The 17,503-nt window shown below is 39.2% G+C and overlaps 1 protein-coding gene across 2 annotated transcripts in view; it reads left to right on the top strand.

Annotated features, from left to right (window-relative positions):
- The window catches only part of rasgrf1 (Ras protein specific guanine nucleotide releasing factor 1), a 242,396-nt gene that overhangs the window by 165,960 nt on the left and 58,933 nt on the right, over positions 1–17,503 (top strand). For both annotated transcript variants that reach the window (XM_046864006.1, XM_046864007.1), the window contains one exon: positions 10,589–10,959. In XM_046864006.1, coding sequence (XP_046719962.1) covers positions 10,589–10,959 — 371 coding nt within the window. The remainder of the gene's footprint in view (positions 1–10,588; positions 10,960–17,503) is intronic.

Raw genomic sequence — 17,503 nt, 5'->3', positions numbered from 1 at the left:
TCTTATGGAAATAGAATCAGCCAAGGCTGATGGATACCTTCCAGGCCTGTCATATCTGGACACAGCTAGGGGTATCAATCCCATAGTTCAGAAGCTACCATTTAATCTACAAGAAAAGTGGTTGTCACATGGATCTAGTTACAAAGAGAAGTATCATGTTTCATTTCCCCCCTTCGAGGTCTTGGTTGACTTTATTAGTCAGCAAGCTAGAATAAGGAATGACCCAGGGTTCAACCTTTCTATTCAAACAGATTCATTTCAAAAGACAGACAAGGCTATCTGGAAGCCAAGCAAATCAAGAGAAGTCTCAGTTAACAAAATAAGTGTATCTTCCCCCTGTTCATTTTGACACAGATAAAGACGAATGGAAAGCTGAGGATGCTGAGAGACTTGTTCTGAATTCTTTGATGCCTTCAAGGAAAACGGACCAGCTTCTTCATATACCCTTAGAACTTGTTCTGGAGTGACAGAGACCATCGGTTGAAAGGCATCTGGTTATCAAATCGAGTCCGTCGATGGAAAGGTAATCCTATCCCTACCAAATTTGCTAGAGTGTAACAACATTCCTGAAAATAGAGCAGAAATTCCCTCACCCAGTGCTGCGCTCTGTCACTCTCACCTGAAGCCTATAGCTCCATTCATACCAGAGATAGATCCAGATGCTCCTATCATGATTCTTCTGGGTCGTGACATTATCAGAGTTCATAAGGACAGGTAAATGGTCCAGGTAAATGGTCCTCACAACGCTCCTTATGCACAAAAGCTTGACCCAGGGTGGGTGATAGTTGGTTAGTTAGTCTACTACTGTGAGTATATTTTTCACCAACACTGAAGAACAACATCCATCCGTCTTTGATCCTTGTCCTAATGTTTTCCATGTGAAAGAGAGAAACAGTAATGATTTGAGAAATTGCAATGGAATGTGTTCCATGGAGCAACTGGTTTACAATCACAAAAGTGTTCAGTTTGGTCAAGAAGTGTTTAAGGTTACCTGTGATGACGACAAAGTGGCCCCATCCATTGATGATCTGGCTTTCTTTCACAATATGGAACAAGAATTAGAGAAAGATGAAAGCAACAGCTGGGTAGCGCCATTGCCCTTTAAAGTTTCAAGGTGCAGACTCCCTAACAACAGATGTCAAGCTATGAAAAGGTTGTCAACCTTGAGACGAAATCTTGAAAGAAACCCAGAGAAGAAACAACACTTCTTTACCTTTATGGATAAAGTTTTTAGTAACAACCATGCTGAAGAAGCTCCCCCTCTCTTGGAAGGAGAGGAGTGCTGGTATTTGCCTCTCTTTGGAGTATATCACCCTAAAAAACCTGGGAATGTAGGAGTTGTCTTTGATTCCAGTGCCCGTCATGAAGATGTCTCGCTAAATGATGTTCTTTTAACTGGGCCAGACCTGACCAACACTATACTTGGGGTTCTTATGCGATTTCGCAAGGAGGCTGTAGCCATAACAGCTGACATTGAACAAATGTTCTACTGTTTCCTAGTGAGAGAGGAAGACCGCAATTTCCTAAGGTTCCTGTGGTTACGTAATAATGACCCATCTGAAGACATCATTGAGTACCGCATGCGGGTCCATGTATTTGGCAACAGTCCATTTCCTGCTGTGGCCACCTACTGTCTCAGGCAGTCTGTTAAAAGTGGTGAGTCTGAGGTCAAGAACTTTGTAAACCGTGACTTCTATGTTGATGATGGCTTGAAGTCTCTTCCTACAGTCAAGGCAGCAGTGGACTTGCTAAAAAACACACAGAGGACTTTAGCTGGTTCCAACTTGCGGCTTCACAAGATAGCTTCAAACAGCAAAGAGGTTCTAAAGGCCTTCCCACCTCAGGATCATGCCAGTGATCTCAAAGATTTGGATCTTGGATCTGATATACTTCCTACACAGCGCAGTCTAGGATTGAATTGGAGTCTGAAATCTGACACCTTTACCTTTGAAATAGCTACTGATGCAAAACCCTTTACTCGTCGAGGTGTCCTGTCCACCATTAATAGCGTCTTTGATCCCCTTGGCTTTGTTGCTCCAGTTACAATCCAGGGCAAATTCATCATGAGAGAGCTTAATAACCAGAATGATGACTGGGACACTCCTCTTCCCAAAGAAATGCAGGAAAAATGGGACATGTGGAGACTTTCACTTATGGATTTAAGTAAGCTCCAGATTCCAAGATGTTACACAAACGTATCACCTTCTACAGCTACACGAAAGGAGTTATTTGTCTTCTCTGATGCATCAACAAAGGCAATAGCTGCAGTGACCTACCTCAGAGTGACAGATTCATGTGGAATCAACCATGTCGGCTACATCATGGGTAAGGCGAAACTCAGCCCTGAACAAACAGTTCCCCTTCTTGAGTTGTGTGCTGTGGTTCTAGCAGTGGAACTGGCAGAGCTCATTACTTCAGAAATTGACATACCTTTAGATGACACAACTTACTTTACAGATAGTAAGGTAGTGCTAGGCTACATATATAATTTGACCCGACGCTTCTATGTATATGTCAGCAACCGTGTCCTCCGGATTCGCAAGTCTTCACATCCAAATCAATGGAAGTGTGTTCACACAGATGAGAACCCAGCAGACATTGCAACAAGGTCAGTCACTGCTGCTCATCTCTAAGACACCAAATGGCTATATGGACCAAAGTTTCTGAAAAACAACCCCCAGACTCTACCTGAAGAGAACACATATAAGCTTGTGGATCCTTCTTTAGATGCAGAGGTACGTCCTCAAGTCTCCACATTGAAGACCACGATGATGAACAAGAGTCTCGGAGCACAACGCTTCTCCATATTTTCCACTTGGAAATCTATCACTCATGCCATTGCACGTCTTCTTCATATATCTCATCAGTTCCATAAAGGTTCTACAACAGAAAGGTCAAGCTGCAAGGGCTGGCATTACTGTTCCAATGCGCCAACAGTTGAAGAACTCTTATGTGCTGAAAATATTATCGTCAAAGCAGTCCAACAGGAGACATATGCCCAAGAGTATAAGGACTTAAAAACGAGGACCAAGCTCTCCAAAAAGAGCCTCCTTAAAGGTTTAGACCCGTTCATAGATGCAGACGGCCTGCTAAGAGTAGGAGGACGATTGGCAGAAGCACAGATTGAGCTTGACATAAAAAAGCCCCTTATCATCCCTGGAAAACATCACATTTCAACACTTAAACATCATTTAAACATCAGTTAAACATCATCATGAGAAAGTGCAACACCAGGGACGACATTACACAGAGGGTGCAGTGCGTGCTGCTGGTTATTGGATAGTTGGTGGCAAGAGACGTGTTTGCAGTGTCATTCATGAATGAACGACTACGAAGAGAACCTCAGACTCAAAAAATGGCTGACCTTCCAGCAGATTGTGTGTCTACTGATCCTCCGTTTACGAATGTGGGATTAGATGTTTTCGGCCCATGGAGTGTGGCGGCACGACGTACCAGAGGTGGTCATATACAGAGCAAAAGGTGGGCAGTAATATTTACATGCATGAATGTGAGAGCTGTGCACATTGAGCTAATTGAATCTTTAGATACATCTAGCTTCATTAATGCCTTGCGCCGCTTTCTTGCCATTCGAGGGCACGTGAAGCTCATTCGCTTGGATAAAGGAACAAATTTTGTAGGTGCTTGCCAGGAGCTTAACATTTCCTCTAATCTCAACAATGCCTCTATTGAAAAATTTCTTGTGCACCAAGGCTGTGTCTGCCTTGGTGCCCGCCTCATGCGTCTCATATGGGTGGATCCTGGGAGAGGATGATTGGACTTGCGAGAAGGATACTAGATGCAATGTTTCGACAGCTTGGACCTTCAGCATTTAACACATGAGACACTCTCTACTTTAATGGCAGAAGTTGCTGCTATAATCAATGCTCGACCTCTTGTCACAGTGTCAGCTGACCCAGATGACCCATTCATACTTACACCTAATGCACTTCTAACTCAAAAGGTCACAATTGCTCCTGCCCCACCTGGAGATTGGGTCAAAAAACTTCATAATCGACAGTGGAGACAGGTACAACACTTGGCACAAATTTTCTGGGATAAATGGAAAAAGCAGTACCTACCTCTTTTGCAACCAAAAAGAAAGTGGCCTTCTAGTAAGCAGGACCTTGAACTAGGAAGAATTGTGCTCTTGAAGGATGAACAACAAAAAAGGAATGAATGGCCTATGGGAGTTGTTCCTCAAGTCTTCCCAAGCAAGGACAACAAAATCCGTAAGGTGGAAGTCAAGGTCTTTAATAAGGAAGGCCCAAAGGTATTCATACGGCCTATTACTAAGACAATCCTTTTCCTTACTCCTGAGAAACTTAATTAGATCAATCTAAATGACTTGTGAGTAGTGACGTGTTATCCACCCCAGACGGGGAGTGTGTTGGAACATGTTTAATGTTACAGATTCTTTATTTTGTGTTTAATTTGATAACACATTTAATAATTTAATGTCTGTAATTATTTGTTATCCATAGCACTAATTAGCCTGTTCAGTTCATTTTGGTTTAGAGCCCCCTCTAGTGGCAAGTTTTGATGTCACTGTAATTCTGTTATTTCCGGTATTCACGTGAATCAGGAAGTAGTAAGTGTTCCATGCATGCATCGGTATTGATGGCTCTCCTTAATCGCCATATATCAGTGTAATCTTTAACCCTGCGACAGCATCGCTTTTTTACTCCATACCCAAGACCATTAAACCTGTGGGCAAATTAACTTGTTGTCTTCAAAGTCGTGTGAGGGAAGGGAGTTTATCTGACTGTAAAGGCATGTTGACAGGTAAAGGCAACACATGTTGAGGACAGTACAGGCAATGCTGTGCAGTAAAGGGTTAACAGAAATGACAATATTTAATGGTGATATTCATAGAATTTAGTACAGCATACAAAATCTGTTAACAAAGCTAGGGCTGACCACCTTCCTCTGCAAAGGTATTGTGCACCTTTGACTGGGAGACCCTAATCTGACAGTTTTGGTAACTCCACCTCCAGGACCACCACACTGACAATAACTGAATCCCCCCGCCATCCTCACCTCCTCACCACCTTTTACCTGGGGATGGATGGATGGATGGATGGATGGATGGATAGATAGATAGAATTTTATTGGCATTGAATTGTACAGGTACACAGCAACGAAATGCAGTTTGGCATCTACCAGAAGTGCAAAATGTAGCTATCATGCAAAAGTGCAGATAAATATGTAGCATATTTACAGCAAGTGATAAAGTGATTAACATGTAAATGTATGTACAGTGAATAAATATAAAGGCAGTAACAGTGCATAGACGTGTGGGCATCATTAAGAAGTACAGAAATTGTTCTAAGGCTATTGCATTGAAGAGGAATATGCAGAAGTGAAGGTTACAAGATTATGGCATTCAAGAATTAGCAAGCCAAATAACCAGTCTACTATATATATATAAATATGTAAGCATATGTACAGTGAATAAATATAAAGGTTATAACAGTGCAGAGATGTGTGGACATCATTAAGATGTACAGAAATGGTTCTGAGGCTGCTATGGCATTGTAGAGGAATGTGCATAAGTGAAAGGTTACAAGATAATAGCATTTAAGATGTTAGCAAGCTGAATAGACAGTCTACTATATATATATATATATATATATATATATATATATATATATATATATATATATATATACATATATATATATATATATATATATACACACACACACACACACACACACACATTATATACACAAATGAATGAAATGTTGGTAAGAATGTACAGTAGGGATATAAAGATACATAGATAAAAATAGTGCAGATGTAATGAGTAATAAAAAAATATGTAATATGTACATGTATAGTACAGAGGTTATATACAGTGTTATGTTTTGTTTTACAGTGATCTAGCGGTGTACTGTAGAGTTCAGTGGTGTGATGGTGGATGGATGGTGGATGGATGGTGGATTGTTGTGCTTTTTTAACCAGGGCTGAAGTGTTCTGCTGCCATGTCAGATCCTCAGAGATGTGAACTCCCAGGAACTTAAAGCTGGAGACTCGCTCTATCTCAGTTCCATTGATGTTGACTGGTAGATGTCTCCTGCTGTTGGATTTCCGAAAGTCCACAATGAGCTCTTTGGTATTTGTGGCGTTGAGGGTCAGCTTGTTGTTGCCACATGATGCTGTCAGATTACAGATCTCTTCCCTGTAGGCCGATTCACCATTGTTGTCGATCTGGCCGACCACGGTGGTGTCATCTGCATACTTGATGAAGATGTTGGAGTTATAGAGAGGAGCACAATCGTGGGTGAACAGGGAGTAGAGTAGTGGGCTCAGAACACAGCCCTACGGGATGCCAATGTTCAGAATGAGGGTTGAGGATACCTGTTTGCCCAACCTGACAGATTGGTGTTGAGAAGTCTGGTGGTGAGAAAGTCCAGAATCCATCTGCAAGTGGAGGTGCAGATACCCAGGTCACTGAGCTTAGTGATCAGTACAGTGGGGAGGACTGTATTGAACGCAGAGCTAAAGTCAATGAACAGCATTCTGATGTAGGTGTTGCTTTTATCCAGGTGGGTGAGGGCTGAATGAAGAGCTGTGAAAACTGCATCCACTGTTGACCTGTTCCGGCGATAGGCAAACTGGTGTGGGTCCAGTGTAGGTGGTAGGCCCGCAGTGAGGTGATTCAGGACCAGTTTCTCAAAGCACTTTATAGCGATAGGGGTGAGTGCAACTGGGCGAAAGTCATTTAGGCATTCGGCAGCTAAGTGCTTAGGCACAGGTATGATGGTAGTGGTCTTCAGGCATGTAGAAACCGTGGCTTGAGCCAATGACAGGTTGAAAATGTCAGTGAAAACCTGTGCCAGTTGTCCAGCGCATGCTCTGAGAACACGTCCCGGTATGCCATCCGGGCCGGCTGCATTGCGTGCATCCATTCTGCTAAAAGCTGAATATACATCCGTTGTTGAGAGAGAAAGTGGGCTGTAAGCTGTAGAAGAGTCTGTGGTTGAGGTCAAATGTCCTGTGCCCTGGTCAAAACGAGCAAAAAATCGATTTAGTTCGCTCGGTTGGAAGGCACTGCTGGTTGGTTGAGCTGTGCGTTTGTAGTCTGTGATGGTCTGGATGGCTTTCCACATGCGTCTGGGGTCAGAGTTGTGGACGTGCTCTTCTATCTGGAGTTTGAATGTGAGTTTTGCTTTCCTGATGCCTCTTTTCAGGTTGGCCCTGGCTCTGTTGTAGTCCTCTACGTTGCCAGATTTAAAGGCAGCATCTCTTGCTTTCAACAGGAGACGGACTTCATCCACGGCTTCTGATTAGGGAAGCATTTCACGTGTTTGACGGTAGTGACATTGTCAATGCACGTGTTGATATGGTTCAAAACAGATGAAGTGTAAATGTCCATGTTCGTGTGAGAGTCTACTGTGGCCTGTGAGGCAAACATGTTCTAGTCAATATCTTGGAACTGTTGCTGTAGAGAAGAAATGGCCCCCCTTGGTATTATCCAAGGATAGATAAAAGGGTAATCTAAAAAACAGCCAATGGTTGAGGCTGGGCAGCAAACAATCATAAATGAGGTAAACAGTCGGAGGTCAAACGTGAAGACACTAGAACATGGAAACATGGAAATGCCGGCATAAACAAGACAAACAACCTGTTAGTATGTTAATAAACAGCAATGACTGAGTGATTGTATCTTTCTGCTGGGAACTGGGAGGAGTCTGCAAATAATTGGGAACTGCAGACCGAAAGGACCCAATTGTGGTGGTCATGACGCACTCTGGTGGTGAAGTTAAATTCTTTAACTTTATTTAAATTACTTTAAGAGTATAATTTATACTGTATATAGTATAGTATACTATCATATGCTGATCTGGGGACATGCCAAATTATTACAGCATTTGCCTTCAGCTATAAGGCTTGGGCGGTTGCTTTGGCTGTTGGGTTTTATCTGTGTTTTTTGGCCAGCCAAAATATTTAGGGAGTAGTTTTTTGATTGCCTTTCTTTTGCTGGTTACATTTTTAGTGGTTTTCAGTATACTGATTTACTGTCAGTTTTGGTTTGCATTAGGTTTGTCTCTGAGCCAGCTGTGACTCAGTGAGTCTCATTCCACTTGTTCTTGTAGTCTCTCAAATACATATCTGGGAATATCTGCCACACAGACACCAAGATGTGTATGAAAGATATCCACAGTTTAATAATGCATATACAGACCTCTGTGAACACTGTAAGACTATTGCCTATCAACACAATTGTGTTTGTTTATAATGTTTGATTATGTTATGTTGTTGTGTGTACATCTATCATAAAGATAGGACAGTCACAGCATAAATATGTAAGGGAAGATAATAAGATGCTGCCATATAAACTAGGTAAATTACTCTGGGTAGAAAAAGTAAATAAATAATTTGGAATATTACCTAACATTGACTCCTATAAGGATAATTAAGCTGAGTAATAAGATTCAGGTTTCAGAGGATCAGGATAGTATGCAGGATTATCATTATGCAGTTAGGAAATAGCATGCCGATGATGCATTCCATCTCAAGAGGAGGAGGATTAATTGGGCAAAAAGAACTGACCATGCCAACATGATTCTGTTATGTTGAACCTGTACAATCTAAACCCTTGCCATTAGGCAGATTCTTTGCAGACAGTTTGCAAAACAGTTCAGAAATCAGGTTGAAAAGAACAAGTTTCAAACCAAACAACAATGCAATTTTGTGGTTTTCGCTGACACTGCTAGGCTACTACATAGAGTACTGTATGGGTAGGTGTAAAAGTGTGCAGGGCAGGTGGAGGAGCTGTTTTAGAGTCTTGGTCATGCTCTCCTATAGAGAATGATTTATGTGTTGAACTTCCTATAGATGCACCCCCTTTGAGTATGGTTCCGCTTATCTGCTACAGATCACCTCAAATTAGGAGAGTTCAGTAGTTTTGTTTGGTGTCACTCTGATTTCAGCCAAAACAGCAGGAAGTAGTTCATTCTAGTTAGACACTTTTGCATGCTGGATAGCCTTTGTAATCAATTTTGAGTGACCTTGGAAGTAAATGGAGTGCTTTTGTCTGATTCAATAGACAGTGAAATGCCAAATATTGGAATTATTTCCTTATTTAGAATTTTCACTACTGTTTTGCCATTTTTAAATAGAACATGGAAAAGCTACTACCCATTTAGAAAATCTACCCACTACTACTAGAAGAAATTTCAACTTTCCTATTGCAGGCATGTTTGTAAAATCAACCTGTAGTTGCTCAAAATGAGAATTTTCACAATCATCCTGAAAATGAAGAAGGCACTGCAGGGCAGTGGCAATAGAATTATTAAATAAGGAAATTCTCAGTGGATAACAGGATTGTTTTATAACCATGGTGGCCCTGTGCAGTCATGTGTTGCTTTTGGAGCAGCTCCTATGGCTCAGGCATTAATTCTCATTCTGCATAAATGTTAATTGGTCTGTTGTTCTGTCATGTTATAATTAGGAAGTGGGCACAAGCACCAAAAAATGTAAAAAAAAGAGTGCACACATTAATATACAAAACACAGAACAAAGACCTGACCAAGAGCAAAACCAAACACAAAATTACACATGCCAATGCCTGCAGTAAACAGAGTGGTTTATACACAAGTTCTAATAGTGTATACATAGATCTGGTCTGAAAACTGGCATGTGACATGGTTTCATGATGTGCAGTGGCTGATAGATAATGAAGTTTATAACCTAACACACACAGAGAAACAACTTCTTTCCAACTTTGCACTAGAAACTGCTTCCAAGATCACAAAAATGTTTACATAAACAGTATTTATTATTATTTGGACAATGCCTTTGCACTTTATTCCTGATCCACATTAGCTGTGTTTACCGGTAAGCATTGCACTGTAATTTACAGTTATCTTGTTCTTATTGTACTGTGTTGTGTTTTTTACATAAATGTTTGCAAATGTGCACTTATGTAGTCCTGTGTGTAGGTCTGCTTATGTCTTAGTTCTGTGTGGTGTTTTGTAATTCTATGTTGTCTAACATTGTTGGTGTGTACTGTATTGGTTGAAATGACAATAAAGTCACTTGACATAAAAAAATAAATAAAATAAAATTCAGGGACTGTCTTTTGGAGTTGCATCGCTCCAGTACATTTTTAGAACATTTTTAGAGGAAGGTGGTAGCTCAGTGGTTAAGGCATTGGGCTTTGGATCAGAATATAACAGGTTTAAATCCCACCACCACCAAGCTGCCACTGCTGGGCCCTTGAGCAAAGCCCTAAAACCCTCCCCTGCTCAGTTGTAAGTCGCTCTGGATAAGGGCGTCTGCCAAATGCCGCAAATGTAGAACACTGAAGCTAATGGTGGCCCAATTTCTTACTGACCAGTTAACGGTGTTTTTTCCTTTAATTTGTCACCTACACATTTGATAAGGGCTTGTGCTCAATACAAATTGATTTCAGTTAGAACTGCACAACATCTCCACACTACACTTGTTTGCTGCATGCTTGGCACTTAAAATATTTATTAAACATTTATAAATAATTTTATAATCCAAACACCCCCACCCCATTTTTGTCTGCCATTGTCTCTCACTTTGTCTCACTTTGTCTTTCTTTTTTATTACACAGCTCTTTAGAGCTGTTTTTTGCCAGCAGCCAGAACACTAAGCTACTCTATGGTGAACCACCCAAGTCACCTCGTGCAAGCCGTAAGTTCTCCTCACCTCCTCCACTGGCACTTGGCAAGACGTCTTCTCCAAATAGGCGTCGCAAGCTCTCACTTAACATCCCCATCATCACAGGTGGCAAGGCACTGGACCTTGCTGCACTTACTTGTTCTTCCAATGGATACACCAGCATGTACTCAGCCATTACACCTTTCAGCAAAAACACACTGGATATTAACAAGCTCTATGTGTCCAGCCCTATCACCAGCAAGATCAATGATGATGCAGAAGGCAAATCTGAGCGAACAGAAGAACCCTATTTTGCTAAACAGGGTAAGTGCATGTGTCCGGGCAAAATATATCTAGCTCTTTACTTTCAGATGAGTTACCTATTATGTGTATTTATTGCAAATTGATCTTACAAATCAGATATGCATCAAGAAAATGTCTTCACGTGATTATTGCATGTGCTTAAAAATGTATACTCCCACTTTATACAAAATATCTTGAATACATTTTTATGAATACATTATACAATCTATGAAAACAAATCATAACTTTTTTAATCTAATGTAAATTTGATTAAATAAATGGATTTATTTCTGTAAACCTGCTCTTAATCTCTTTCTGCAAAGCTGAAATGTCGATTGTTAAAAATCGCAGACAACAAAATTGTTTCAGTTTAGTAGGTATTACTTTCTTATTTCTTATGCCACAATATATAGAAAATGGCTATTAATACCTTCTACCTTTACTTTTGTGATCAAGATCTTAAAATTGACATATTTCACGCTGAAAAATTTCATATCGTCCACATATCCAAACATAATTAAAATTAACATGTATTTATGTTAAAGTTTTGCAAAAATTACCACAGGTTCAAAAGTGAATAGTTTTCCTGAGCAACACCCAAATATAGTCTCCCATCATACTCCTTATATTGTTTGTAGCAGACAATAAAAAGTCCAAGCTATCTTAGTGGAAGCATTTCCCTTGTTCCTCTGAGTACCTCTGAGTTTTTCTTGAATACAGCTAGATGGCCATTAATAATAATGCATATAATAACATTTAGAGACATCCTGCAGTTCATTGTGTCACCAGTGTCTCAGCTTTTTAATACCCAGATGTCCGAACCAATGCGACAAAAATTTTCAAGTTGTTTTCTCTTTTCTAGTTAACTTTTTTGGAAAAATTCCTTGCTCTTCTATATCTGTGGTCTGACAAAATCCGGCTTTGACTTTTGCTTAATACAGATTAGGAAAGAAGTCTTGAAAGTACTTGAAAGCTGTTGACTAACCTTCGATTAATTGTTTCACTGAACAATTTGATGTAGAGTGGTGGCATCAGCAGTTCCCAAAGGTCCATCAATGGCTTATTTAACATTGTTTCTCCCTTGCATTGTCTTTGGTAGTGTGTTTTGGTGTCCCCTGCTCTCCCAATGACCCAGATAACAAGAAAGCTCTGTAAAATGTCTTTGGAGACCCATTTAGAATGTTGATACTAAAATGATTCCCCTTAAGACAGTTTGAACAAAACTAAATACATGGCTTTGATTGTATTGGGATGCTCTAGAAAGCTCTGAAAATAGACCTGGATTGTTCTTAAAAATAACGAAATTTCGTAAAACATTTCAAACTGCTGTAATTTAAATAGGAATCATGCAAATTTTTTATACTTTTGAGGTGTATGACAAATTGCTTAAATGTACTTATACTTTCACTTCAGTTTATTTATTTTATTGTCTATGTTCAAGCCATTTGCTTAAACTATACAATTAACCTGGCTTTGAACAGCAGAGCCCCTTCAAAGTTCTACTCAAAACACCTGCCAATTACCATTGAACTTAAGCAAATTACATACAGTATAACATAATAATCAACAACACAGTAAAATGTGTCATTCTTTCCAATATGTATATGTCTAGCCTACCTAACCCAAATAAAGTTAAATTATTGCAATCACATTTCAAATCTATCTTAGGGGCCTGTTTAGTACACTGTGGGACTACTCCCTAACATCTAGTATATCCCCTGATTTGTCCTGATTTCGATAAACAATATTGATGGCTGCTGAAACCACAAAAACACATGTTTATATGGTGTTATGTAGTGTTTTATGTGAGGAAATTCAGATTTCAACACCCATAGGGCTTCTGCCTGTAGTATCATTTAAATGGGAAAACCCTATAGAGGCCTGGGAAACCCAATAAATAGAGCTTCTACTTATTTATCCCAGAGTTGGCTGTCCTTGTACGCAAACTTATGAATCATCAGTGTTTTGGTTATATATTTTACTTATATTGTAAGAAGTACAAATGAAACCAGAGTGAACTTACATTTAATTATAAAACCTACAGTGCTCCAGTGCTAGATCATGTGACATAGGAGAGTGTATAGAAACACAAAAGAGACAATTTTATAATTACATGACATAGTTCCTCCCTTCTAAATTGAAGCAGTAACAAATCTTTCTTCAAAAGAAAAAAACTTTTTCAACAGTAGCATTCAAATAAACATGCATTATAACAAGATACAATATAACAACCCATTTTTTGTTTTTTTGTTTAACTAATTTACTATTGAAAGAGGATAGACTACTTTTATTTCTGGATATAACCCTGGAGATTATTCTGCCCTAATGCTGTGAGTTTTCAGTGTTATTTTCCCCTGTTTAGGTCTAGGGTAGGTGAGTAACATATGGTGTTTTTGTGATGGTAGTTGGAAGAAAGGACATAAAGCACATTTCTAGTTTTTGGTTTACTATAATTTCCTGTGTATTATACAAATTTACATGAGTTAGAAACAAGACTATAAACAACAAAATGAGATACAAACAGCCAGGAGTGATGAGCTTCAAACAGTGCAGTTATGAATTGCAGAGATGAATTTAGTAATTGTGCCAAAATAAAGAAGAATACAAAACAACTTCTCTACCTATGTACATCTTAACCTGCCAAAAATAAATAAATATGGCGGGTGGCACTAGCCTCTAACCCTAGTGTGTGTAAACAGAAAACTTCTACGTGGGTGTATGTAAAGGCTTGCCTAAACTACCTGTTAATACGGTGTGAACAAAATCAGCAGTAACTGCAGGTTAGCGGGGTTGATGTAAGGTTAAGTGTAAAGGTACATACAAAAGAGAAGTTATCACTTCACCAGAGGGGTGAACTACAGACAGGGTTTGTGTTAAGTTTAGAGCAAAATTTTGGGTTTCTGCTCTCACTTTTCCTTCCTTTGCGACTGCGCTTTAATCCTTGCAGCCCCGCCTTTTTGGTGATGTCTGATTCCGTGAGGGTGTGGCAAATCACCCATAATGCCCCTATAAAGGGGACCGCCATAGAGTGTCAGTCTATCAGGAAGTTGACGTACTTCCTGACGATATGCTCGACCCGTTGGTACACTCATAGTCACAGGAGTTTCCTTTGATAAAGGCACTGACTGGCTTGTACTTGGAACAGTTTCTTTCACCTGACTTGGTAAAGTGTCCGTCAGTGTATTTCAAGATTTTTTACAGAAAAATGCTCAGACAGTTGGTGGTAATCTGGAGCAATTTCCAGGTAAGAATCACTAGTAACTACATGCCTTTTCTAGGTGAAATGACCATCACTGTGTTCAAGAGTGCAAGACACTGTCCCACAACTACCAGTAGCCATTTGACACCCTTACCATAGTTACAAGCTAGCACTTTGTCTCCAGGTACAGGCTACTGATGAAGTGCTTTTCATTACCTTAAACTCTGGCAATTTACTATGGGTATCAAGAAGAACTAAAAACACATGGTCTTCCAACTGCTGCAAAGTTAAATTTAATTCAATAAAATTTTAGTTGTATAGGGCAATTAACAATGGGCATAGTCTAAAAGCAGCTTTACACAGTTAAAGCAGTAATAACATTATAAAAGACTGTGTACATTTATTGCATAGAAGGGGGTTCCTTAGAATTGTTTATCTCTGGTGAGCAAGCCAGTGGTGACTGTGGCAAGGGACAAAACTCCCTGAGGTAGTATGAGGAAGGAGCCAGACTCAAAAGGGAACCCATCCTCATCTGGGTGTCACTGACTGAAAGTCCATTTATTGCTAACCCACTGTTGAGGTGTGCAGTAATAGATGCATAAATGCTGAACTATTCATGCAGCCTGTGGTCCTGCGCCATGGTAGTAGACTGTTGATATTAATTACAGTTTAAAACAATCCTCAAAGTTCTTGAGTTGCAGGGGCATCAGTATACACTGAAAAAAATGTGTTGTTGGATCAAAGTAAACCAAAAAATACCTTAACTTGTTACAAGCAATCAATTTACCTCAACTAAATAAAAATCAGTTCATATAAATCAATCAATATTAAAAACAAAAAAAAATACACATTTAACCAAAGAGGTTTTTACCATCTTATTGATGCACAAAATATAATTAGAGATTTATTTGGATGAACTTAATTTTTTTGACATCTTGTTATTAAAAATACAAATAAATACAAATACAAATCAAAATTTCTTCAAAATTTCATATTACTATGAAATGTGTCTAAATTACTAAACAAATTAAGCCTTTTACACAGTACATTTTTTTTTTTTATCAGATTTGATCATATATTGTCATGTTTATTAAAATCCAATTTAACATTCATTTATTTAAAAAATTTTAAATTTTTACCGGGCAGACTACAGACTGAGAACCACAATTCGAAAGGAACCATTATGGAGTACACGGCCTATCCAATGCAGCCAAAAATCCTGCTTGTAATGGCATAGTTGTCATGTGCAAGAATTCTGCATTTATCTTTGTAAGAGATGCAAACTAAGGAACATCAAAAGTAGTTACATTTCTGAGACAAACAATTTCACAAATGCACAGCAGTATTTTAATAAACATATGTTTCTTAAATATGAATTACTTAAATGTAATGTGCATGTAATGTAGTTGCTGTAATATTTAAAAACCTTTTATAGCAATTACTGTATGGGTGATACACCTTGTGTGTCCAAACTTTTGGTCTGTACTGTATATATATATATTATATATACAGTACAGACCAAAAGTTTATATATATATATATAGTACAGACCAAAGTTTGGACACACCTGCTCATTCAAAGAGTTTTCTTTATTTTCATGACTATGAAAATTGTAGAGTCACACTGAAGGCATCAAAACTATGAATTAACACATGTGGAATTATATACATAACAGAAAAGTGAACTGAAAATGTGTCATATTGTAGGTTCTTCAAAGTAGGCATCAAGAGAATGCCAAGAGTGTGCAAAGCTGTAATCTAAGCAAAAGGTGGCTACTTTGAAGAACCTACAATGAGACATATTTTCAGTTGTTTCACTCTTTTTTGTTATGTATATAATTCCACGTGTTAATTCATAGTTTTGATGACTCTACAATTTTCATAGTCATGAAAATAAAGAAAACTCACTGAATGAGAAGGTGTGTCCAAACCTTTGGTCTGTACTTTATGTACTGTATAAACATACACTACTGTTAAACATTTCGTATTAGCTTTAGCTTATACCACATCTATGCAGAACAGTGTTGGCCATTGTCCTCAACACTTGGCTGTTTCTTCAACTTTTTGCCTTCATAAGACAAATGTCCTAGCCATTCTTTCTCTGTTTGGCATGTTTAGGCTGTTGGGATGGAGGGGAAAAATAAAACAAGGGGAAAAAAAAAAGGCAGATAAATAAAAACAATAAACTATGTAAAATGTAAAAATATATAAAGATAAAGATATATATATATATATATATATATATATATATATATATATATATATAGGAAAAATTTTATATACAGGGTATGTTTATGGATACAATTTATACTTATGTACAGTAACAGGATATGCTTATGTACAATAAACAATAATCACATAAGGTGGTTGAGGTGATTGTCCTTAAAGTGAACGTGTGTGGTATGTTGTGGTATAAGTAAACGTGTGCGGTATGGTGTGGTATAAAATGCACTGTGCCGTGAAAGTCCACAGTTAAAGTGAGTATCCAGGGTTTAAAGTGTTGTAGTGCGGAAAGAAAGAAAAAATAAAAATATTTGCAGAAGTGTGATAATGGAGAGAGTGACCAGCTTTTAGATCCAGCTTTTAGATCCTGGGTGTCTGTCGGGTCTGTCAGTCAGGAAGTTAGAGATCCATTGACACAGCGGCTGGCTGAGTCCCAGGACCTCCAACTTAGAGGTGAGTGTGGAGGGAATTATGGTGTTAAATGCTAAACTGTAGTCAACAAACAGCATCTTTGTATAATTCCCATTTCTTTGGTTCAGGTGGCTTATCATGTTGTGGAGGAGATGAGCAATGGCGTCCTCAGTAGAACGGTTCTGACGGTACGCAAACTGTAATGGGTCCAGTGTGTCTGGTAGTGATAAAGTGATAATGTCTCTGACCAGTCTCTCAAAGCACTTCATCACTACTGAGGTCAAGGCTACAGGGCGATAATCGTTAAGGCAGGTGGGCTGGGGTTTCTTCGGGACAGGAATAATGGTGGACTGTTTGAAACATAAGGGAACAGCAGACTGTTCCAGTGAGAGGTTGAATATCTCAGTGAATACCGGTGCTAGCTGGTCAGTGCAGGCTTTCAGAACCCGACCTGTGATGCCATCTGGTCCTGCTGCCTTCCCGGTATTTACTCTCTTGAATGCCCTCCTCACGTCATGCTCCGACATGGTGAATGTGTTTACCTCTCCGGCTCTCTCGGCGTGCACGCTGGTTGTGCCGCTAGCGCCGCTAGCGTGGTTAGCTGCAGCCTCGAAACGAGCATAAAAGGTGTTTAGCTCGTCTGCCAGAGAAGCGTCCGCATTCACCATTTTAGAAGATGGTGTTCTATAGTCTGTGATTGTTCTTAGTTCCTGCCACAGGCTCCTAGAGCCAC

This window comes from Silurus meridionalis, chromosome 13, assembly GCF_014805685.1.
Source record: "Silurus meridionalis isolate SWU-2019-XX chromosome 13, ASM1480568v1, whole genome shotgun sequence".
NCBI lineage: Eukaryota > Metazoa > Chordata > Actinopteri > Siluriformes > Siluridae > Silurus > Silurus meridionalis.
This window is presented reverse-complemented; position numbering and strand designations above follow the sequence as displayed.